The sequence below is a fragment of the Artibeus jamaicensis genome, unplaced genomic scaffold (genome assembly GCF_021234435.1).
Source record: "Artibeus jamaicensis isolate MK-2021 breed Jamaican fruit bat unplaced genomic scaffold, CSHL_Jam_final scaffold_461, whole genome shotgun sequence".
Lineage (NCBI taxonomy): Eukaryota > Metazoa > Chordata > Mammalia > Chiroptera > Phyllostomidae > Artibeus > Artibeus jamaicensis.
In genome coordinates, this window is record NW_026522045.1 from 14,323,315 (window position 1) to 14,348,231 (window position 24,917).

Consider the following 24,917-nt stretch of genomic DNA (forward strand, 5'->3'; position numbering starts at 1 on the left):
ACCCCAAACTTCATTATGCATTAAAACATATGTAGCTTTAGGAAATCTTGGGCCTTATTCTCCCATTTATATGAGGGGGAACAAGAGAGGGAGAGAAACATCAATGTGTGGCTGCATCTTGTGCACCCCCCTACTGGGGACCTGACCCACAACCCAAGAGGGTACCTTGACTGGGAATTGAACCAGTGACCGTTTAGTCTGCAGGCTGGTGCTCAATCCACTGAGCCACACCAGCCAGGTCAGGAAAATAATTAATATTAACTAAAATAGTGTGTAACTAATTATGTTGCCCTGAACCTGATTTTAAAATAATTACATAACTCTATTGACTATTTTTGAAAATGCATTTACTCATTAAATAAAAATACCTCATTTCATTATCTTTCAAACATTTAGTTTTTACAGAGCAATTTTACATTAATTAGCTTTTTGACCACATATTAAATTACATAAAGGCACAAAATTTTTAAATGCATTTTCCTAAACTTATAATGATAAGAAGTCAAAATTGGACTCAACTTTTCATCTCTGGACCCCAGAACTCTGCTCATTCAAATGCAGCTTACTTATGTCTTCTTTTAATAATAATTAGTGCTGGTTGGTATGGCTAAGTGGTTGAACACTGGCCTGTAAACAACAGGGTCACTGATTTTTTCCCAGTCAGGGCATGTGCCTGGGTTGTGGACCAGGTCCCCAGTTGGGGATCTCTCACATGTTCATGTTTCTCTCCTTTTTCTCCCTCCCTTCCCTTCTCTCTAAAAATAAGTAAAATATTTAAAAATAATAACAAATTCAACTTATCCCAATATTCTATACAATTAATCCAAAAGGTTTAGAGACATAATGCCCTCAAAAAGTTTGTTACCTGACTCAAAAATTTAGTATTATTCAGCTTTATGTGGTAATGAACAAAACACTTTCTATGCATACTTAAATATGTGACTCAGAGGGTGAAGAAATTATTTGGCAACTCAACCTATAATTGAATATCTTTTAAAAGGAACCTCTGCTTTCAAAACAACTGGCACAATCATATACTTTCCAAATGATATGATTTGTAAAGTATATCACAAATTAAAGTTTTTAAATACTTTTGAATTTAAAAACAACTGGCACATTTAAACACTTTAGGAAGATCAAAGACAATGTTATTTTGTAAATCATTTGGTTTAATCTCAGTGAACCAAAACTAAAAGCTATCTTCCACTGCTATTTGAAACCTCCCTAGTGGAGTTTTGTTTTGTCTATAGTTGTGTTAGTTATGCTAAATTCACAAAATGTATTAAAATAATAATCTAGTACTATTGGTTAGTAGGATTATTACCATAGAATTTGTTCGAATACATAAACAAGTGTGTTTTCCAACAAATCAAAACTTGCCTTCTAACATTTTTGCTCTACTCATGAAAAAGTTAATTGTATCTAAAAGTCATTTTGTTCTTCCACTATTGTTGTGAGTAAATTAAATGATAAAGAAAGCAATTGTGAGATTTAACAAAGTTTTGCCTAAACAACTTGTATTAGAAAATAGTACTGCCAGCTCTTTCTGCTAGTTAGTCCCAGGAAAAGTATTCACAATACAACAATGTGGGGCTTACAGACATTTAGGAATCAATACAGATTTGAGAAAAAAAATTTTAGGATTGTATTTATTTATCTTTGGAGAGGAAGGGAAGGGAAGGAGAGAAATATCAATGTATGGTTGCCTCTTGTGTGTCCCATGCTGGGAACTGGCCTGCAACCCAGGTATGTGCACTGACTGGGAATTGAACCACGATCCTTTGATTCTCAGGCCTGCACTCAATCCACTGAGCTACACCAGCCAGGGCAGACTTGAGGAAAAATTTATTCCCTTTTTCCCTTGTGTTCCCTCCTTCCTTCTGTTTCCTCCTTCTCTGCCTCCCTCCCTCCCTTCTTTCTCTTTTTCCCTTTGTTTATTTTTTCTTCCTGCTTTTCTGCCTGACTTCTATTTTAAATATTTGGAGAGCCAGGTATTTGGGAGTGCATTCCAAAGTAGCTTCCTACTGCATTTAATTTTTAAGTATATTTTATTGAGCCCTGGCTAGTATAGCTCAGCAGATTGAGTGCAGGCCTGCAAACCAAAGGGTTGCCAGTTTAATTCCCAGTCAGGGCACATGGTTGGTTTGTGGGACAGGTCCCTACTTGGGGACATGTGAGGGGCAAGCACACATTGATGTTGCTCTCCCTCACTTTCTCCTTCCCTTCCCCTCTCTCTAATAAATAAAATCTAAAAAAAAATAAAGTATATTTTGTCGATTATTCTATTACAATTGTCCCCATTTTTCCTCCCCTTTATCCTCTCTCTGTTCCATGCCCCTTACCCTCCAGCATCCCCCCTTCTTAATTCTTTTCCATGGGTCATACATACAAGTTCTTTGGCTTCTCTACTTCCTATAGTATTCTTAACCTACCACAGTCTATTTTATATCTACCAATTATGCTTCTTATTCCTTTACCTTCCCTCCATTCTCTCCCTCCCCCTCCCCATTGCTAACCCTCCTTGTGATCTTTAGTTCTGTGATTCTGTTGCTATTCTAGCTGTTTGCTTAGTTTTTGTTTTTGTTTTCAGTTTCAGTTGTTGACAGTTATGACTTTTTTATTTTATTTATTTGTTTGTTTATTTATTTATTATTGTTTAAGTACAATTATCTCCTTTTTACCCCCACTGTGCTGCCCACCCTTATTGTTCATAGATTTTTTTCACATCTACATAGATTTATAATTACTGCTTTATTTAGTTGTCTTTCAAAACAAAAAGTGTTACAAACAAAATACATTTACAATATATGCTTACAAAGTTTTCTTTACTGATGTTTATTTCTTCATATTGATTCAAGTAACTACCTAGTATCCTTACATTTCAGCCTGAAGAATTTTCATTAAAATTTCTCATGAGGCAGATCTCATATTGATAAACTTTCCCAGCTATTGTTTATCTTTGTATGCCTTAATTTCTTTGTTTTTGAAGAGCATTTTTTAAATTTTATTGTAGTTCAAGTACAATCATCTGCATTCCCCCCCACAACTCTCCCCAACCCCAGCCATCCCGCCTCCCTGCCCTGATCTCACTGCCCCTTGGTTTTGCATGTGTCCTTCAGTTGTTCCTGAAAACATTTCTTGTTTCCTCCCCACTGTCCCCTCCCACCTCCCCTCTGGTTACTGTCAGTATGTTCATAATTTCAATGTCTCTGATTATATTTTGCTTACTTCTTTGTTTTTTAAATTAGGTTCCACTTAAAGGTGAGATAATATGATATTTGTTCCTAACCATCTGGCTTATTTCACTTAGCATAATGCTCTCCAGTTCCACCCATGCTGTCGCAGTGGGTAGGTGCTCCCTCTTTATTTCCGTTGCATAGTATTCCATTGTGTAATTGTACCATTCATTTTGGATCCATTCATTTACTGATGCACACTTAGGTTGCTTCTAGAACTTGGCTATTATAAATTTTCCTCCTATGAACATAGCAGCATAGGGTGCATAGGGTCTTTTGGATTGGTCTTTCAGGGTATATAAGATATAATCCCAGCAGGGGAATTGCCAGGTCAAAAGGCAGTTCCATTTTAAGTTTTCTGAGGAAATTCCATACTATTTTCCATATTGGCTGTACCAGTCTTCAATCCCACCAACAGTTCAGTGGGGTTCCTTTTTCTCCACATCCTCTCCAACACTTGTTCTTTGTTGATTTGTTTATAGTGGCCATTCTCACAGGTGAGAAGTGGTATCTCACTGCGGTTTTAACTTGCATCTCCCTGATGGCTAGTAATAATCAGCATTTTTTCATGTGTCTTTGGGCCCTCTATATGTCCTCCCAGGAGAAGTGTCTTTTCAGGTATTTTGCCCATTTTTTATTTGGGTTGTTTGTTTTCCTGGAATGGCCAAGTGTGAGCTCTTTATATAATTTGGAGATCAAACCATTTTCTGAGGTATCATTGGCAGATATGTTTTCTCATATGGTTAGTTATATTTCCATTTTATTGTTTTCTTTAGCAGTACAGCAGCTTTTTATTTTGATGTGATCCCATTTGTTTATTCTTTCTTTTATGCTCCTTGCTCTATGGGACATATCAGTGAAAACACTGCTGTGTGGAGTATTTCAGATTTTCTGCCTATATTTTTTTCTAAAACTTTTATAGTGTCATGACTTATGTTTAAGTCTTTTATCGACCTTAAATTTATTTTTGTCTTGGTGTAAGTTGGTTGTCAAGTTTCATTTTTTCTATGTAGCTGTCCAAATCTTCCAAAACCATTTGTTAAAGAGGCTATTTTCATTCCATTTTATGCTGCTACCCCTTTGTCAAATATTAATTAACCAAAAAACTTGAGTTTATTTCTGGTCTCTCTGTCCTGTTCTACTGGTCTATTCATCTGTTCTTATGCCAGTACCAGGCTGTTTTGACTACAGTGGGCTTATAATACACTTTGATATCAGGCATTGTGATACCTCCTAGTTTGTTCTTCTTTCTCTTAATTGCTGTGGCTATTTGGGGTTGTTTATGGCTCCATTTAAATTTTTTAACATTTATTTTTTATTTTATTGATTATGCCATTATAGTTGTTCTGTTCCCCACTTCATTCCCCTCCACCCTGCACCCCCCACCCCTACCATTCTCCCCTTTAGTTTATGACCATGTGTCTCAAGTTCTTTGGATTCTATATTTCCCATACTATTCTTGCCCTCCCCTTATCTATTTTCTACCTACCATCTATGCTACTTATTTTCTGTACCTTTTCCCCCTTCTCCTTCTCCCTCTCCCCTGTTGCAAACCCTCCTTGAGATATTCATTTCTATGGTTCCACTCCTGATCTAGCTGTCCTCTTAGTTTGCTTTTGTTTTAGGTGTGTTGTTACTAACTGTGAGTTTGCTGTCCTTTCACTGTTCATATTTTTATCTTCTTTTTCTTAGATAAGTCCCTTTAACATTTCATATAATAAGGGCTTGGTGATGATGAACTCCTTGAATTTGATCTTATCTGAGAAGCACTTTATCTGCCCTTCCATTCTAAATGAAAGTTTTGCTGGATAGAGTAATCTTGGTTGTAGGTCTTTGGATTTCATGACTGGGAATACCTCTTTCCAGCCCCTTCCTGCCTGTAAGGTCTCTTTTGAGAAATCAGCTGACAGTCTGATGGGAACTCCTTTGTAGGTGACTGTCCCCTTAACTCTTGCTGCTTCTAGGATTCTCTCTTTCATTTTAATCTTGGCTAATGTAATGATGATGTGCCTTGGTGTGTTTCTTCTTGGGTCCAACTTTTTTGGGACTTTGAGCTTCCTGGATTTCCTGGAAGTCTATTGCCTTTGCCAGATTAGGGAAATTCTCCTTTGTTCAAATAAGTTTTCCACTGGTGGCTGTGCCTTTCCCCCTTCTGGTACCCTATAATTCGGATGTTGGAGCATTTAAAGATGTCCTGGAGGTTCCTAAGTCTCTCCTCATTTTTTTGAATTCTTGTTTCTTCATTCTTTTCTGGTTGGTCATTTTTATCCTCCTTCTGGTCCACTCTTTTGATTTGAGTCCCAGTTTCCTTTCCATTACTATTGGTTTCCTATGCATTGCCATTCATTTCAATTAGTTTAGCCTTCATATGTTCCTCTAATTTGTGACTAAAATCAGCCAGTTCTATGAGCATCCTGATCACCAGTGTTTTGAACCGTGCATCTGAAAGTTTTGCTATTTCTTTGTCACTTAGATTTATGGGCTCTGGGGCTTTGAGATCTTCTTGAGCCATTTTTGGTCTCTTAGTGCCCATTAAGTATGAGGAGCTGAGCCCTAGGGGTAGGGCGGGGCCTCCAGGGCAGGGTCCCTGGGTTGTGATGCTGTATGTGGGGGCGGGGTCAGAGCTGGGAAATGGAGGCCCTTTCTGCTGCCTCCTATCACTGGAACCCACTTGGTCCAGTCTGACTGCCCACTCCCTTGCAGGTCTATCTGCGCAGGAATGAACCAGCACAGTCAACCCGCCACGCCCTTCACCCTTGCCGGATCCACGGGTCGCTCACTGAGTCACTCACTGAGTCCGCCCTTTGCAATCCCAGGCTTGGGATCTACGTGCCTGAGTCTGTCTGACCGAGTTTTCCTGTGCAACCCTGCTCTGCCAGCTGGTTTCGCCCCTCTTACCAGTCAGGCTGAAAAGCATTAGTTGTTATCAGACTTTCGAAAAGTTCAATTTTCTGTGTTCTGGCTGTGTTTTCTATTGCTAATGTTTTGTTGTCTCTAAACTTGGTTGTGTGAGAAAGCACGGTATCTCCACCTATGCCTCCATCTTGGCGGAAGTCCCAATTATCTAATCTTAATTTCTTTCTCAAAACATTGATTTGAAGCTCTCTACCCTCTAACAGGGGAAGATTAAGTAGAAATTAAGTGCAGAAAATGAATATGAAGCCCTGGCTGGTGTAGCTCAGTGGATTGAGCACGGGCCTGCAAACCACACAATTGCGGTTTGATTCCCAGTCAGAGCACATGCCTAGGTTGCAGGCCAGTTCCCAGCAGGGGACTCATGAGAGGCAACCATACATTGATATTTCTCTCCTTCTCTTCCTCTCTAAAGATAAATAAATAAAATATTTAAAAAAATAAATAAAATGAATATGAATATAAAGTGTATACAATAAATTTTAGAAAAAAACTATGATGGTTGTATATTGATAAATAATGAAAAATTTATTCTCTTTGCTTCTTTATCACTTATTTTATATGACATTCTTACCTGTTTACCAAGTTTAGTATTGGTTGTTTCTTATCACTTAATAAGTATATTTAAGTTTACTTAATTGATTGTTACATATTATTTGAAACCTTAACTAATTTCCTTTTTCTTTTTCTTTTTTCTCACCAGAAAGAATGGCATCATGAATCTAATCTAAATTTACTTTTCTCAATTTTAAATTTTGGTTGCTTAAACCTGAAGCAATCATGATGAACCTGAGGAAAGTAGTGCACTCATTCCTGTAAGAATATTATTTATTGTTATTATTTATTATTTTTTAAAGATAACTTTATGGTAGCTTACTCAAAAATGTTAACAAGGATTTTATATGCCCATTCAGCTATATTTTCCTCAATCTACATAAATGACTTTTGTTCCAATAGACTAATATTATGGGTCTTTCCTATTCAAAGACAATAAGTGGAACATCTATTTCAGGAACATCTAATAAATGACACATAGATAGGGCTGGGGGATGGGATAGAGGGTGGACGTTAGGATGGCTGGGGTGGGGGAGCGGTGTGGGAAAAACAGAGACGGCTGTGCTTCAACAACAGAAAGAAAGAAAGAGAGAGAGAGAAAGAGAAAAAGAGAGAAAGAGAAGAAAGGAGATAAAGAGAAGAAAGGAAAGAAAGAAAGAAAGAAAGAAAGAAAGAAAGAAAGAAAGAAAGAAAGAAAGAAAGAAAGAAAGAAAGAAAGAAAAGGAAAAGAACAATAAAAGGGGGAAAGCAGTCATTTAAACTCTGATTAAACAGTCATTCATGTATTCAAACAATTAATATGGTAATTATACCTGTCATTACAAAATAATACCCATGCCAATGATTGCCTTTCCATGGTTAAAACACAGAAATGAAAAGATTCTTTCATTTTTCTTCCTGCATGAACTTAACAGCCAAGAAAATAAAATGTCTTTATGTTTCTGATTTTATAAAGAATATTTGAGGTTGAAAAAGAATGGATCAGAAGCCAAGTAGTAGAGGTTGAGGGTTGTAGCTAGAAAGATTAAAACAATGCCATCTTTGGAAGTCTTGATACAATGACCCAGTGGTTAAAATCAATACAATGTAAACATAAAGGGGATAAGTAAAGAATTGAATTGAAGTACTGAGCAATTCTAAACATGATCTAATCAATCCAGGCATATCTTCTTTTTAACTTGGTAAAATGTGAGGTTGGTTTCTTCTAAACCTACTCTGAGGAATAGGATATTGAAAAAAGATCCAGAGCTCTGTACATTCTGACCCACACAGTGGAGAAGCCTTGAATTGCCTTGCTTCTGCACAATCTCCTCTATAATGTATACAAAAGAGCCCACTCAAAAGAAAAATTACAGAGTAGTGTAGGTGTAAAGTATATCAACATCAGAGCCTCTCCAGTATGTACCATTGTCGATCATCTTGGATGTCATTGTACATTATAGTAATGGTAGTCTCATGAATGTGTGATTCCAAGAGAACAAGAACAGAAAAGAAAAAGAAATGGTAGACAGTGATAAAGAAAAGAGAAGTCAGGTATAAGAAAATGAAAGGACAAATATTCCATGTGCCTGTGCCAACTCTGTATTTGGCCATTGGCCTATATACCAAAATGCAGAACTACTTTAAAAGGTACCAAATTATTCTGGTATGAAATTAAGAAATTCATATAAACTTCTGTCCATCTATTAAGAGAAACAGGAACCATTCATTTCTTCTAATAATATTCATTGTCATAGGCCAGGGAAAAGCTCAGTACATTTAAAGTATACTCAGATTCTTAAATTAAATTGTCATTTTGTTTATCTACTAAGAATATAACACTATATTTTAATTAAAATTTTCTAGCAAAGAATAAATTATTGGCACTGTTCTAACAGAACTTGTGATTTGGGGGCATATAATTTATGAGACTTTTGCAGGCTTAATAACAATTCATATCAGCTTTAGGAGCAAGACCTAAATTACTCCTTTTTATAAAAGGACTATATGTATTTTAGTAAACTTGTGAATATTAGAAATTACATTTAATTATAATAAACCAAGTTTTATTATAAAATTCATAGTATCAATAACTGCTCATAAATAATACTCAATAGCAATTTATTAAGTTGAATTGAATTGAAACCAGAGAGCTAAAGTAAATACTCTCTCAGGATATTTCCCAGCACCATTACTTTATTTTATAATTCACAATATATGTATTTAGATTTTATAAACTTCCTCAGTAGTTCAATATTTGTCTTAAGTCTCTTTAATAATATTTATGGATATCTGATCAATAGAGGTATTGGTCAGATACCTCTTAACTACTTAAAGTAGTTTTCTAAACTACTTAAAGTACTTTCTACCCCAAAGTTCTAAGATATTCAAATTAAAATTTTCATAATTGGACATAGTTTTTATGTCCAATTTTATGTGCAATTTTATTCTCTATTCCTCCACTATTTTAGAGAAATATGAAAAGATTTAGATGTTTCCACTATTTCCTTTTAAAAATGTGAAGTTGTACTGCACATTCTGTTAGGTTCTTATTCTGTAGGCTTAAGGATAAATATATTATTTGTGGCTTTGCAAATGACAATTGAAGGTGCAGTTTATTATTGTGAGCATGAAGTCTTGTAGGATTGTTTGAGATGATCACCATGTAATTTAAAAGGGAAAAATTAATGCCAGAAATACATTGTTATTATTATTATTATTATTTGGTCCAGAAAAAAACCCAAGATTTAAAATTACTCTCTGAGCTTAGTTATGCATAAATAGGTAAGTCTTAAAATAAGATCAGGACTTAAGTTCTTGGCAAATTTTAAAATATATGAATTGGGGTATAGTTACCAGAAAATACTTGTTTACCTTTGAAGGCAGAAAGAAGGTAAGCTCCAACATTTACCAGGGATTTACTTATTATGACAAAGGCACAATTTTCAGGACTTTATACATACCATTTATTTATCACAATAATCAGGTGATATAAAACATCCTCATTGGACAGATGAGGAAATTAATGGTGTGAGAGGTTAAGTGACTGGTCCAAAAAATTATTCAGGTCATATAGCCTTGACATTGGCCACATGCAAAATGCTACATATAAAATGACAAAGTAATCAAAGCTTAAAGGAAATAACTTTCTTCTATTTAGTTGGTCCCTTATTCAATAATTTCTATTCATATCAATCATATATTTATTATTATATAAATTATTTAAATCATATATTATTTTACCTTTTTTAATACCCCAGGAAAATAATACAACATACTTTTGAAAGTATTTACTGATTACATCTCATTATTTGATTAAAATTAGTATGTGTGGACTTCTGGCCAAGATGGAGGAGTAGGTGGAAACACCATGCCTCCTAGCATAACCAAGTTTAAAGACAACAAAGTTTTAGTAACAAAAATGCAGCTAAAACAAAGAAAATTGAACTGTACGGAAGTCCAACAACAACAACCTTTCATCCAGACCTGTAAGAGGGGTGGAGGCAGCGGTGGAGCGGGGTCAGGCAGGAAAGATCCACCAGACTGACCCAAGAGCTCAGGAGTGCAGGAGTGCAGGCAGCGGTTGGTGGATCCCAGGCTTAGGGTGGCAATGGGTGGACCCAGTTAGGGTGCAAGGCAGCTGGCTGACCGCGGTCACACATTTGTGTGCAGATAAACCAAGGGAAGGAGCGAGCACTAAGACTGACAGCTCAGGCTAGGGCCTCAGCGGCGGGAATTAGAGCCTGAAAGCACCAATTGGAAAGACTTTAAGGGTTGAGGTGCCAGGACAAGCTCCCAGACTCACAGAGAGTTTGTTGGAGAGACCTACAAGGTCCTGGAGGGTGTGCAGGCCCATACACCTGAGAGCCAGCACCAGAGGGGTACAATTTGCTTGTGGGAAGTGGCAGAGGGGACAGAAATCAGAGAGAGTTGAACAAATGCCATTGCCCCTCTCTGACCCCGCCCCCACAGACAGTGTCACAACCCAGCAACCTGGGTTGCCCCGCCTTGGTGAACACCTAAGGCTTCGCCCCTCATACATAACAGGTGCAAACAGACAAAAACTTTATGGCTCAAGAACAGCTCAAAGCCCCAGAGCTAATTAATCTAAGTGGCCAAGAGATAGCCAACCTATCAGATGCACAGTTCAAAACACTGGTGAAGAGGATGCTCACAGAACTGGTTGATTTTAGTTGCAAATCAGATGACAAAATGAAGGCTACACTAAGTGAAATGAAGCAAAATGCACAGGGAACCAATAGTGATGGAAAGGAAACTGAGACTCAAATCAATGGAGTGGACCAGAAGGAAGAAAGGAACATCCAACCAGAAAAGAATAAAGAAACAAGAATTCAAAAAAAAATGAGAAGAGGCTTAGGAACCTCTGGGACATCTTTAAACGTTCCAACATCCGAATTATAGGGGTACCAGAAGGGGAAGAGGAAGAGCAAAAAGTGGAAAAGTTACTTGAACAAATAACAAAGGAGAACTTCCCCAATCTGTCAAAGGAAATAGACTTCCAGGAAGTCCAGGAAGCTCAGAGAGTCCCAAAGAATGTGGACCCAAGAAGGAATACACCAAGGCACATCATAATTATATTAGCCAAGATTAAAATGAAGGAGAGAATCCTAGAAGCAGCAAGAGCTAAGGGGACAGTCACCTACAAAGGAGTTCCCATCAGACTGTCAGCTGACTTTTCAAAAGAGACCTTATAGGCAAGAAGGGGCTGGAAGGAAGTATTCCAAGTCGTGAAATCCAAATAACTACGACCAAGATTGCTCTATCTAGCAAAGCTTTCATTTAGAATGGAAGGGCAGATAAAGTGCTTCTCAGCTAAGGTCAAGTTCAAGGAGTTCATCATCACCAAGCCCTAATTATATGAAATGCTAAAGGGACTTACCTAAGAAAAAGAATATAAAAAATATGAACAGGGAAAGGACAGCAAACTCACAGTTATTAACAACCACACCTAAAACAAGAGCAAACTAAGAGGACAGCTAGATCAGGAGAGGAACCATAGAAATGGAGATCACATGGAGGGTTAGCAACAGGGGAGAGGAAGGAGGAGAAGGGGGGGAAGGTACAGAGAATAAGTAGCATAGATGGTAGATAGAAAATAGACAGGGGGGAGGTCAAGAATAGTATGGGAAATATAGAATCTAAAGAACTTGTAACACATGGACATAAACGAAAGGCTGGGGGAATGGTGGGGGAAGGGTGTGCAGGGTTAGAGGGGAATGAAGTGGGGAATAGGACAACTGTAATGGCATAATCAATAAAATATATTTTAAAAACAATTAAAAATAAAGAAAAAAATTAGTATGTGTGTCTCCTTGCTCCATGTTGCTTACAATATGTTGGCTTTGACTAATGACAAAGTAATTTTAAGCTACAAGTCTAAAGTATTAATTTTCTATCTTTCATAAAATGATAAAGTAAAAATAATGTCATGATATCATTATCTTAAAATACATTGTATATTAACAAAATATTAAATCATTTTAATATGCTATTAAATTATTATGATATTTTAAGTTTACATAATGCCAAACATTTTCAGTCAGAGTGTTATAGTTTGGATTCAGAAGGTATGGTGTATGAGCATGTGTGTATGTATAATAGTATAGATATGATTATTAAAATCACAATTATCTAGTTTTACTACAGTGAGTCTCTATGATGATTCATAATAAGGAATGAGTCAATCCAATCACACATGTAATTTCCCTGCAAAGAGTTAATATTTTAAGTTCAAAAACCAAGTCAATGAGATGATAAAATAAAGGCATATAGGTAAAGACTTCATAGACTCTGGATGTTGTAATGTCATATGTTCCATCTCCCCAATTCCAGAAAGAATATTACTTCAACCTTGTGCATACAAAATTGTTCAGCACATATTGTACCTGTACAGGAAATTTTCTCCCCTGTAAACAATAACCACTACATATAGTCTAGTCACTGCTTAATTTTAATTAAATAACTATAACTGAACATGTTATAGAATACACATATGACATTCATGAACAAATAACCCTTGATTTTAAGCAAGAAATTTTGAATATGCTTGTCTTTCTTGTCTATTTTGTTAAAATAAATGTTAACTTTATTAGACATGTTAAAAACTTACACTTTGAAAAGACACTTAATGTATGTAACTTGAATAAATCTCATATCACCATCAGGAGAAATTAGCTTGGAATGTGCAAAACATAACCACACTCTTGCATTAATCTGCAAACCTGGCCTAAAATTCCTACTGGTAGAATCTATCAAAGTACTATCATGAGAAATGTACCTTCTAAATGACTCCCAGCATAGGAAAGCAGTGAACACATAAGATTTAATCATCAACACAAATAATTTTCTAGCCACAACAGGGTCCAGAAAATACAAGACAGAAATGGGGAGAATGTCAGGTAATAGTAAAGTTTCTAGCACAGATATTAAGAAACTATGAACCAGCATAAAGTCACTCTGGACTGTGAGAAAATAAGAAGAGTTATTTTTAAATGATGAATATGTGCCATTGCCAAAACCCACTGTATCTCTTTGAAAATCTTGCCTGAAGCTGATCTGATGGCAACATACTTCTCATTTTTGGATTTTAAAAGCAATTTCTAATTCTCTTCCATGGTACTGGATACTTAAAGTAAGTATTCTCATTCTGTTTTCAGTTGTCTTCAATGATATCTAGAAAAAGTGAATATTTTTAAAATATAAAGAATAGACCATTACAGGAATATACTGTGGTTTCAGAATACTTGCATAGAGTAAAAGTTTAAAATACTGGTTCTGAAGTAAGTGAAACCTGAGTATGGACTCTTCTGCCACTTACTGACTATATTGCCTTAAGAAAGTTACTTAACCTCTCTGAACTTGTCTCCTCATCTACATAAAGGGTATAAATCAGCACTGACCTCATGAGGTTGTTGTATGAAGTCAAATGAGATTATAAAAATACATATTTTGGTAAGCTGAGTGCCTGACTCATAATAAGCACACAATACAAAGTATTCTTTGGATAGAAAATATACTGAGGTTTATTATGAGGAAAAATGATGATAGTGATAGTGAAGGAAAAGCAATTGTTTCATATAGACAATTTAGTGTATTTAAGCAATACAGGGTGGAGCAAAAGTAGGTTTATAGTTGATATGGAAAATAACACAATAATTAATAAATATATAAGAATAAACTTTGTGTTTCATGTACTCACAACTGTAAACCTACTTTTGACCCACCATGTATAATATGTACCTGACTTTTGTTTTTCTTATTTTCAGTGTGCACTTAATTGGCCTATTGGTTTGGCAATGTGATATTTCTGTGAGCCCAGCTGCAGCCATAGTAACTGATGTTTTCAATACCTCCGATGGTGGACGCTTTAAATTCCCAGATGGGGTACAAAACTGGGCAGCACTTCTAATCGTCATAATTATAATCCTGACAATAAGTGGCAACATTCTCGTTATCTTGGCAGTAAGCTTGGAAAAGAAACTGCACAATGCCACCAATTACTTCTTAATGTCCCTAGCCATCGCAGATATGCTAGTGGGACTACTTGTTATGCCACTGTCTCTACTCGCAATCCTTTATGGTAAGTACAATTTTATTAGTTTTTCAGTATTAAATTACATCACAAATTTGTGTCAGGTATTTCAGTAAGCAGTCATAAAGATAATTATTTTGCTGGTATCATCTGGAAAATGAAGAAAAAAGCAAATTATGTGGCAGAAAAAAGTTGGACGTGTATATTTATTAAATAAACCAGTAGCAGACTTCAAAAGGTAAAACAGACATTTCATAATATATTAACATCATTGCTCAGTGTCATCTGTAAACAGTGATGGTTGCCTTACAATGGGGCAGTGACAGAAACATACTCCTACCCCTATATTCTGAGCAGTATACATATCTAGTACTGTCTCATAAAAAAAAGGTAAAAGGGCTCATCATATTAATAAATATATTTTAGTAACCTTTTAAAATATTTTAAGAATGATTTTCACATAATAAATTATCAGTAACAGCTATTCTTCAAGGGATATACAATTTATGTTTTTATAAGGACACAGGGGATAACAAATTAATTAGTAACATAAATGCAAGGTCACATTTATTACAATAAAAATTCAGGCAATGAAAGTTTTGATATATTGATTTTAGAGAGGTTTTAATTTTTCTTTTGATTTTCTGCCATCTCTATATCATATTTGTTTTAACTTAAATTTTTTTCTAGTTGATATATATAAAGATCAAAGTCACTTATATAAAACTACAAAGGATCTTTATTAGCAAATTTGAGACCCCAGTTTGAATTTGATTGTTGGTATGCTCATCTCACCAAGGAGTGAAATAGACTCCCTGTTCCCTAGAGTGTATGATGGAATTGGACTAGACAGGAATGATACTGAAAGTGTACCTAGTTCTCAAATTCTAAAAAAAATCTTTCTTGGAACATAAAAAGTATTTCTTCTGTTCTAAATATACAGTGATAATACATTATTTTAAAGACATTTTCTAAATAGTATTCTCAGAATATCTGTTTTTGTCTTTGTTTTTGTAATGACCCATTAATCTGAAAAAGGAAGTATTTTACCAGCTCAGTTCTGAGAATTGTACTACTCTATGGCTCAAAGCTTATGTCAGAAAAGATTACTAAAAATAATATGCATTAGAAGGTATGCTTTCTCTTTTACTGTCTGTTTCATTTTGCCAGTTTGTTCCTTAAAAAATATATGGGTGATCAAAAGTAGTATCATCCTAAATCCAAATCTGGTAACACAACCATCCTCACATCCAATAGGAAAGAACAACAGAAATAAAATTATACAATACCACCATCAAATTTGGAAAACTGAAACCGGAAAAGACACTGGCATTAGGGCTTCCTGTCACTACCAAACCCAATAAGCAATGACAAGGATTGAATCTTTATGGGCACTTTCTTCAGATGGCTCACAATCTCAGAAGGCAGTGGGTTTACACCCAAAAGAACTGTCTTCCCTTTTTCTTTCCAGGCCAGTCTTTTAATAACAGGGAATAAACAAGGTGCAGTGAGGGGTTTTGAAATTCATGGAGAATTAGGTGAAAAAGACTGCAGCAATCTTGTCCTGGGCAGTTAGCTGTTCCCAGAGATGAGTGGTCATCTGACTCTCCCTGGAACACAATGGCCCGGATGCCTCCACTTGTCCCCAGGTGGTAATCTTTAGCAGTTCCCCAGAAGGTCAGCTATTTTCCCAGAAGCTAGGATGGGCCTTATCTATCTGTAGTTTCTGAAATAAAAACTTTAACATATACATTACTTAATAGGCTTATAAATATTTACCTTAAACTAAATTTTTCCAACTCTTAAATCCCCTATCGCATCAACCATATTTCTAAATACTTGCAAATCAGAAAAATAAAAATAAATCATAATGGGCTATCTATTAGGCTACCACCACATGCTGTTGTATGGAGGAAGGACAATCCACAGAACACTGCATGAAAGAGAAGAAAAGCTAGCAGGAAGCTTAAGATTAGTCTAAAATCATTGCAAAAGTGAAAGTTTACCCTGTGGGGGCTACAAAAATACTCCCCCCACTTTCCAACTTCTATGTGCGCTAATAATCAAATTAATAGAGAGAGATTAACAGAAGAAAATAAAAATTTTAATATGCAAATCCAGGGAATTCACATAAACATGAAAATTCCAAAGTCAGGGAGGCAAAACTGAATATATATGTTATTTGGACAAAGGAGAAAAGGGGGCAATGGGATCTTATATTTCAGAAGTGAAAATGGGCCATTTACAGATAGTTGAGGAAAAACAGAACACACTTGGCAGGAAAATTCTACCTTCAATGGGACCTTCAATGGGTAATCTACTTACCAGACTCCTGCTTGGAGCCCTCCCATCCATATACTCAATTCAAATTAGGCTAAGGCAAACATTCTAAGATTTCCTTTCTGAAAAGGGTCTTTGCATCTGAATGTCTTAGTCAGGAAGGGGATGGTGGGAGGAGAGGCAAAGTTCTTTCTGAGTCATCTGTTTCTTAATAACCAAAAGGTGCAGCAGGTGGGGGGAGGGGCAGGCAGTGGCAGAAACTTCAGTTCCCTTCAACCAAAGTTTGAAATTTCTCAAGTTTTTCTTGAAGGTCGAACTTTAAGGAAGTTACTTAAAATTGTGTGTATGACTCAAGAAAGCAGTCTTGGCAAAGGAACTCTTTGGAGATACAAAATGGTAAAAGAGGAAAGAGAGAGTTGAATATTTTTTTAAATGCACAACAAAGGAAAAAAGAAGCAAGAGTAAAAATTATCACCTTACAGGACCAAACAAAATTATGTCAATATGTAAGGTCATCAATCCACCCCACTACAGCCCCCACTGCATCACAAAAATTCTACTATAAAGAAACCATACCTGTCATACAGAAATAAGAGCATTAGAACTGAGCTCAGAACTACCCCCAAGCTGCCAACCATATTCATACAAATTCAAAGATGAAACTGTTACCGAACAAGAGGAGGTCCGAGGGAGGGGCAATACAATATTTGGCCCACCTAGGGATGCCCAAAACTGCTATACAACAGGGGCCCCTCCCAAAAACAAAATACTAAAATCTACTGGGCCCTTCTGTCCACCGCCAATTGGAAAGACATCTCTTAATGCCAGAGATTTGTGAAAAGGAAACAAAATGTTTATTTAATGCAATTCAGGCCTAATGCCACCACTAAAATATCAAAGTCCTTTAGGGTATACACCTATGCCCACACAGCGCTCCCTTCTCCCACTGTCCCAACTCCGGGTACCGTAAATCAGGAAAAGAGCACACGTCCCTTTTTCAGGCCGCTGGTGCCATCAGCTGTGTCACTGTGCAGGATCTCGAGTTAATCCAAAGTACTGTGGTACCCTCTCATGGTCCACTGGCAAGAGTCCTTTGTACCCAGTTCCAGTCAAACTCTCTGTTGCTTTTCAGGCCCCGCGGCCAAAGGGGGCACCCCAAAGCTATGTGGGCCTCTTCTACCAAAGCTGCAGGAGTCCGCACTCCACCAAACATGTGGCTTTCTTCTTCACCTGGCTGCAGGGATCTCCATTCTGGCAAAGCTGCATGGTTCTTCCCTTTCACCTGGGAAAGAGGGGGTCCACACCCTGCCACAACCACGTGGCTCCCCTTTCACCTCACCTAGAGGGGGTCCTCACTCTGCTGAAACCGTGTGGCTCTCTCTCCATCTGGCCAAGCGGGGACCCTTCATGTCTCGGAGCCAGTCTTTTCCAAGCTCCCACACACCGGCCCTTCCACTCAGGGGCGCAGCCCTTAGCTACATCCTGAGTCCAAGCCCTTCTCACTCCGGAGAGCAGCCCCTCATTACCATCTCGAGTCCCTTCTCACTCAGGAGCGCAGCTCCTAGTTCCATCTTGAGTCCCTGCCACAACCTTCTCATTCAGGAGTGCAGCCCCTAGTTTCTTTCTGAGTCCAAGACCTTCTCCCTCAGGAGTGCAGCTCCTAGTCTCCATCCTAAGTCCCCTGCTACTTCCTTCTCTCTGGCTCCAAACTTGGCCACTGCTATTTAACATATCTATGAAACCAGTTAAAGGTTATAGATATGTTAAATAATCATTCCAGAGGTTAGCTCCAAAACTGTTGCTATGCAAAACAGATCTCAATGGCCTGGCTCCATTCATCCCTTCCCCCTGGGGGGGGGCGGTGAGGACATCTGATATGTCTCTCCAATATTCCTATACACTTTGAATTCTGGACACCATTCCAAATCTGTTTTTTTGGGGGGCCCCCCTGGCTGCACCCTGTATCAAAAATACTATTAAACTGTAGTGCTTTTCCCAAGAGGGGAGCTAGCTGCTGAATAAATAGGATGAATGTAATGGCTAATAATGTGCCCAGGAGGGAACTCACAGCTGAGTCAACAGGATCAGGGAGAGCAATTACCTAAGTAACTGAGGAGTAAGAACAAAAAATATTGTATTAACTCTTATCAGCAGTTCCACTTTCTTGCTTTCTCACCAAAAGCCACTGTGCTAGTGGCAGACCGCCCCTCACCCTATATAGACAACTGTTCCCCACTAATTGGGGCCCAGAATTTGGAGACCAACTCCTCTGGGTCCACACGCAAAGTAAAGTTCCACTCTGTACACCTGAAAGCGGTTGAGTTGTTTTCTGTAACAAATCTACACCAAGCTACTACAATAAATTTAAATTTTTTATTTAATTATTTTTCAAGTACAGTTTTCTGCCCTTTGATCACTTCCTTGCCCACCCCACCCCCATGCTCCCCACCTCCCTCCCATTACCACCCCCCTTCACTGTTGTCCATGTGTCCTTTATACTAGTTCCTCTAAATCCCTCCCCTTTATACCCTGAAATTCACTCCCTTCTTTCCTCTGATCACTGTCCCCGTTCTCTGTTTCAGTGTCTTTGTTTATATTTTGCTTACTTGTTTGCTTTTTTTGTTTCGATTCCTGTTAAAGATGAGATCATATGGTATTTGTCTTTCACCGCCTGGCTTATTTCATTCAGCATAATGCTTTCTAGTCCCATCCATGTTGTTGCAAAGGGTAGTAGCTCCTTCTTTCTCTCTGCTGCATAGAATTCCATTCTGTATATGTACCACAATTTTTTGATCCATTCATTTACAGATGGGCACCTAGGTAGCTTCCATTTCTTCACTATTCTAAATTGTGCTGATAGGAACATTGTGCTGCATGGGTTCTTTGAAATTGATGTTTTGGAGTTCTTAGGATATACTCCCAGCAGTGGAATTACTGAGGCAAAAGGCAGGTTGATTTTTATTTTTCTGAGAAAATTCCATACTGTTTTCCATAATGGTTGTACCAGACTGCAATCCCACCAACAGTGAACTGGGGTCCGCTTTTCCCCACAGCCTCTCCAATATTTGTTGTTTGTTGCTTTGTTTATGATGGCCATTCTGATTGGTGTAAAGGGGTATCTCATTGTGGTTTTAATTTGCATCTCTCTGATAACTAGTGATTTGGAGCATTTCTTCATGTGTCTCTGGATCTTCTGTATATCCTCCTTGGGGAAGTGTCTGTTCAAGTCCTTTTCCCATTTTTTAATTGGGTTGGTTGTCTTCTTAGAGTGAAGTACTGTGAGTTCTTTGTATATTTTGGAGATTAAACTTTTGTCTGAGGTATCATTAGCAAATATGTTTTCCCATACAGTTGGTTGTCTTTTTAATTTAATACTGTTTATTTAGTGAGGCAGAAACTTTTTATTTTGATGAGATCCCATTTGTCTATTATTTCCTTTATATTCCTTGCTCTAGGGGACATATAAGTAAAAATGTTGCTTTGTGAAATATCTGAGATTTTCTTGCCAATGTTCTCCTCTAGGACTTTAATGGTATCATGGCTTATATTTAAGTCTTTTATCCACCTTGAATTCATTTTGGTGTATGGCATAAGTAGGTGCTCAAGTTTCATTTTTTTGCATGTAGCTGTCCAGTTCTCCCAACACCATTTGTTGAAGAGGCTATCTTTACTCCATTTGATGTTATCGCCCCCTTTGTCAAATATTAATTGACTATAGAGAATTGGGTTGATTTCTGGGCTCCCTGTTCTGTTCCATTGGTCTATGTACCTGTTTTTATGCCAGTACCAGGCTGTTTTGATTACAGTGGCCTTGTAATACAGGTTGATATCAGGTATTGTGATCCCTACTACCTTGTTCTTCTTTCTCAAAATTGCAGCTGCTATTTAGGGTCATTTATGGTTCCATATAAATTTTTGAAGTGTTTCTCCTATGTCTGTGAAATATGCCATTGGTACTTTAATAGGTATTGAATGGAATCTATAAATTGCTTTGGGTGGTATGGACATTTTGATGATGATAATTCTTCCAGTGGATGAACATGGTATATGTTTCCATTTGTTTGTGTCTTCCTTGATTTCTTTCTTCAGGGCTGTGTAGTTTTCTGCATACAGGTCTTTTACCTCCTTGGTTAGGTTTATTCCTAGGTTTTTTATTTTTCTTTTTGCTATATTGAATGAGATTCTTTTCTTGATTTCTGCTTCTGCTGATTCATTGTTAGTATACAAAAACATGCCTTTGATTTCTGAACATTGACTTTGTAACCCACTGGTTTGCTAAATTCATTAATTAGTTTGAGCAGTTTTTGGGTAGAGTCGATAGGATTTTCCATGTACACAATCATGTCCTCTGCAAACAATGACAGTTTTGTTTCTTCCTTTCCAATTTGGATGCCTTTTATTTCCTTTTCTTGTATGATCACTGTGGCTAAAACTTCCAATACTATATTGAATAGAAGTGGTAAAAGTGGACAACCTTCTCTTGTTCCTGATATTAGTGAAAAAGATCTTAGTTTTCACTCATTGAGTATGATGTTGGCTCTAGGTCTCTCATATATGGTCTTTATTATATTCAGGAATGTTTCCTCTATTCCCACTTTGCTGAGTGCTTTTATCATAAATAGGAGTCGTACCTTATCTAAAGCTTTTTCCCCATCTATTGATATGATCATGTGGTTTTTGTCTTTGCTTTTGTTTTTGTGTTGTATTATATTTATTGATTTACAAATATTGAACCATCCTTGCATCCCTGGGATGAATTTCACTTGGTCATGGTGCATGATCTTTTTAATGTATTGTTGGATGCGATTTGTCAATAGTTTGTTGAGGATTTTAGCGTCTATGTTCATCAGCGATATTGGCCTGAAGTTTTCTTTCCTTGTTGTGTCTCTATCTGGTTTTGGAATTAGGATCATGCTGGCTTCATAAAAAGAGTTTGGGAGTTTTCTATCATCTTGGATTTTTTGGAATAGTATGTGAAGAATAGATTTTAGAGTTAGCTCTTCCTTTTTTATATTAAGAACATTTTATTTTTATTTTTTTAATTATTTTTAAAATTTTTTAAAAATTTTATTTAGTTATTTTTCAAGTACGTTTTTTTTTTTTTTTTCAGAGTTAGCTCTTCCTTAAATGCTTTATAGAATTCTCCTGTGAAACCATCTGATCCAGGGCTTTTGTGTGATGGGAGTTTTTGATTACTCTTTCAATTTCATTTGCTGTTATTGGTCTGTTACGGTTTTCTGCTTCTTTCTCAGTGAGCTTTGGAAGATTATATTTTTCTAGAAATTTGTCCATTTCCCCTAGGTTTTCAAATTCTTTGGCATACAGTTCTTCATACTAATTTCTTACAATCTCTTTTATTTCTGTGGTATCAGTTGTAATCTCTCCTCTTTCATTTCTGATTGTGTTTATTTGAGTCCTTTTTCTTCTTTTCTTGATGAACCTTACTTAAAGGCTTGTCTATTTTGTTTATCTTTTTAAAAAACCAGCTTCTGGATTCATTGATCCTTAGAATTGTGCTTTTAGTCTCTATGTCATTTAATTCTGCTCTGATCTTGGTTATTTCCTTCTTTCTACTTGCTCTGGGCTGTCTTTGCTGTTGTTCCTCGTGTTCTTGCAGGTGTAGGGCTAGGTTGTTTGTTTGAAATGTTTCTATCTTCTTTAGGTAGGCCTGTATTGCTATAAACTTCCCTCTCAGGACTGTCTTTGCTGTGTCCCAGAAGTTTTGGGTTGTTGTGAAATCATTTTCATTGGTTTCCAGAAACGTTTTGATTTCTTCCCTAATTTCATTGTTGACCCATTTTTTGTTTAATAACATGCCATTCAGTCTCCATGATTTTGGTTGTTTTGGGTTTTATCCTTTGGGGTTGGTGTCCAGTTTCAGTCCCTTGTAGTCAGAAAAAAATGCTTGGTATGATTTCAATTTTCTTTAATTTGTTGAGGCTCGTTTTATGTCCTATCATGTGGTTTATCTTTGAAAATGTTCCACGTGCACTTGAAAAGAATGTTTATTTAGTTTCTTTGGGATGATGGGCTCTATATATATCAATTAAGTCAATTTCATCTAGGGTGTTGTTTAATGCCGCAATATCTTTGTTGATAATTTGTTTGGAAGATCTGTCCATTTTTGATAGTGGGGTGTTAAAATCCCCTGCTATAATTGTATTGCTGTCAATATCTTTCTTGAAGTCCTCTAAAATTTTCTTTATCTATTTGGGTGCTCCTATGTTGTGTGCATATATATTTATGATGTTAATGTCTTCTTGGTGAATTCTTCTCTTGAGTATAATGAAGTGACCTTCTGGGTCTCTCTTTATGACTGGTTTTTTGAAATCTACTTTGTCCGATATGAGTATTGCTATCCGGCTTTTTTTTCTTGCCTGTTTTGTTGGAAAATTTGTTTTCAGCTTTTCACTTTTAGTCTGTGTTGGTCTTTTGTTCTGAGGTGGATCTCTTGTAGGCAGCATATGTGTGGGTCATGCTTTCTTATCCATTCGGCTATTCTATGTGTTTTGATTGGAGCATTTAATCCATTTACGTTTAAGGTTATTATTGATAGGTATTTATTCATTGCCATTTTTGTACCTTTGTTCCTCTCTGTCTCCCTCTTTTCCTTCCTTTCCTTAAAGCAGTCCTTTTAGTATTTCTTGTAGAGCTGGTTTGGTAGAGGCAAATTCTTTTAGACTTATTTTGTCTTGGATGCTCTTTATTTGGTCTTCTATCTTGATTGAGAGCGTTGCTGGGTAAGCAGCCTTGGTTGCAGGCCTCTGGTTCTCTTTACTTGGAATATTTCTTGCCATTCTCTTCTTGCTTGGAGTGTTTCCATTGAGAAGTCAGTAGCTAACCTTATTGGAACTCCCTTGTATGTTGCTTCCTTTTTCTCTCTTTCTGCCTTAAGATTCTCTGTTTGTCTTGGAATTTTGCCATTTTAATGATGATGTGTCTTGAAGTGTGCCTCTTTGGGTTCCTCTTGATTGGGACTCTCTGTGATTCCCGGATTTGTGTGACTGTTTCTTTCATCAAATTAGGGAAATTTTACCTCATTATTGTGTCAAGTAGGTTTCCTATCCCTTGTTCTTCTTCTTCTCCTTCTGGTATTCCTATTATTCACATATTATTACATTTCATATTGTCTTGCTTTACTCTTAATCCTTCTTCATTCTTTCTGAGTTTCTTTTCATTTTCTTGCTCTTTCTGAGTGTTTTTTCTACTTTGTCCTCCAACTCACTAATTCAATACTCTGCTTCATCAATCCTGCCTTTTGATACCTTCTCCTGTGTTTTTCAGTTCAGAAATTGTATTCTTCATTTCCTCTTGTTCCTTCCCGATAGTTTCTATTTTCTTTTCCTGTTGATAAAATTTTTTCTGAGATATTTGTAGCTCCCCTGTAGTTTCTGGTAGCTCATTGTATGCTCTTTGAATGTCATGATAACCAGTGCTTTGAACTCAGTATCTGGTAGTTGACTTGCAGCTATTTCATCTAACATTCTTTCTGAAACTTCCTCCTTTTCTTTCATTTGGGGATTGTTTCTTTGTCTTTCCATTGTTTGTGAGACTCTTCTTGTTGGCCTCAGGTTCTAAAATTGATCTGTTCTGACTCCATGGGGTTATGGTGTAAACTTCTGTGTTAGAATACCTGTAAAATTCAGTGGTGCAGTCTCCTTCAGGTATCTTGATATTCTCCACTTTCACCTACTCCCTTTTCTGTGTGTGTATATGTGTTTGTGTGTGATCAGTTGGTGGGGGAGGCAAAATGATGTATGACAGCAGAAGAGTATTTTATGATATTTACAGTCACAGCTGGTAGAGAGGAGATCGGTTATCTTTAGGCTATATATAGTGGTAAGCGTATTCTTCAACCCAACTTGCCACTTTTATGAAAGGATGAACAAAAGATAAGCCTCTTTTTGGGGAGGCATGGCTTGTTAGTTGGAACTAGAAAGCAGTGAGGTTGTGGGGCGGTCAGATTTTGAGGTAAGGTGAGAGTAAAGAATAGTAAATAGGTGTAGTGTGTGAGCAAATAGAGTTAATCACTACAGTAATAGTATTCAGGAACCTGTATAGTGGGCTAAGATCCAAAAGATGTGTTGTGAAGTATTTACAGTTGTATAGAACAGCTATTATTTATGATAATATTAGAGCAGCAATCATATAACAGTCTCTATGTGATCTGTCTGAGTAGGGGGTATAGAGCTTTGGGTAGTGTGCTAAAGGAAAACAAGTGGCGTGAAGTACAGATAATTAGCAATACACTGTGGAAGAAAGTACAGGGGAAACCTGTCAAATAATACAATATAACCAGCCAACACTGAGAAGCCTAGACAGAAAGAGGAGGAATACAAAGATACTATTAAAATATAAAAGAAGTGAAAATAATGAAAAAATAATAATAATACAAAAATGCA

At 36.9% G+C, this 24,917-nt stretch overlaps 1 protein-coding gene across 1 annotated transcript; it reads left to right on the top strand.

Moving 5' to 3' along the window:
* Positions 1-6,929: 6,929 nt before the first annotated feature.
* Positions 6,930-15,732, top strand: HTR2C (5-hydroxytryptamine receptor 2C). The gene is made up of 3 exons (XM_053657479.1): positions 6,930-6,964; positions 13,970-14,283; positions 15,707-15,732. Exons 1-3 carry the CDS (start codon positions 6,930-6,932, stop codon positions 15,730-15,732), a joined length of 375 nt encoding a protein of 124 aa, XP_053513454.1.
* The last annotated feature ends 9,185 nt before the right edge of the window (positions 15,733-24,917 follow it).

Excerpts from the sequence above, each read along its gene's own strand:
- HTR2C (XM_053657479.1), top strand. The coding sequence starts at position 6,930 with ATGATGAACCTGAGGAAAGTAGTGCACTCATTCCT. Across the intron at positions 6,965-13,969 it reads AAAGTAGTGCACTCATTCCT|TGTGCACTTAATTGGCCTAT; the intron begins GTAAGAATATTA and ends TCTTATTTTCAG. Across the intron at positions 14,284-15,706 it reads TCTACTCGCAATCCTTTATG|GCCAGTCTTTTAATAACAGG; the intron begins GTAAGTACAATT and ends TTTTCTTTCCAG.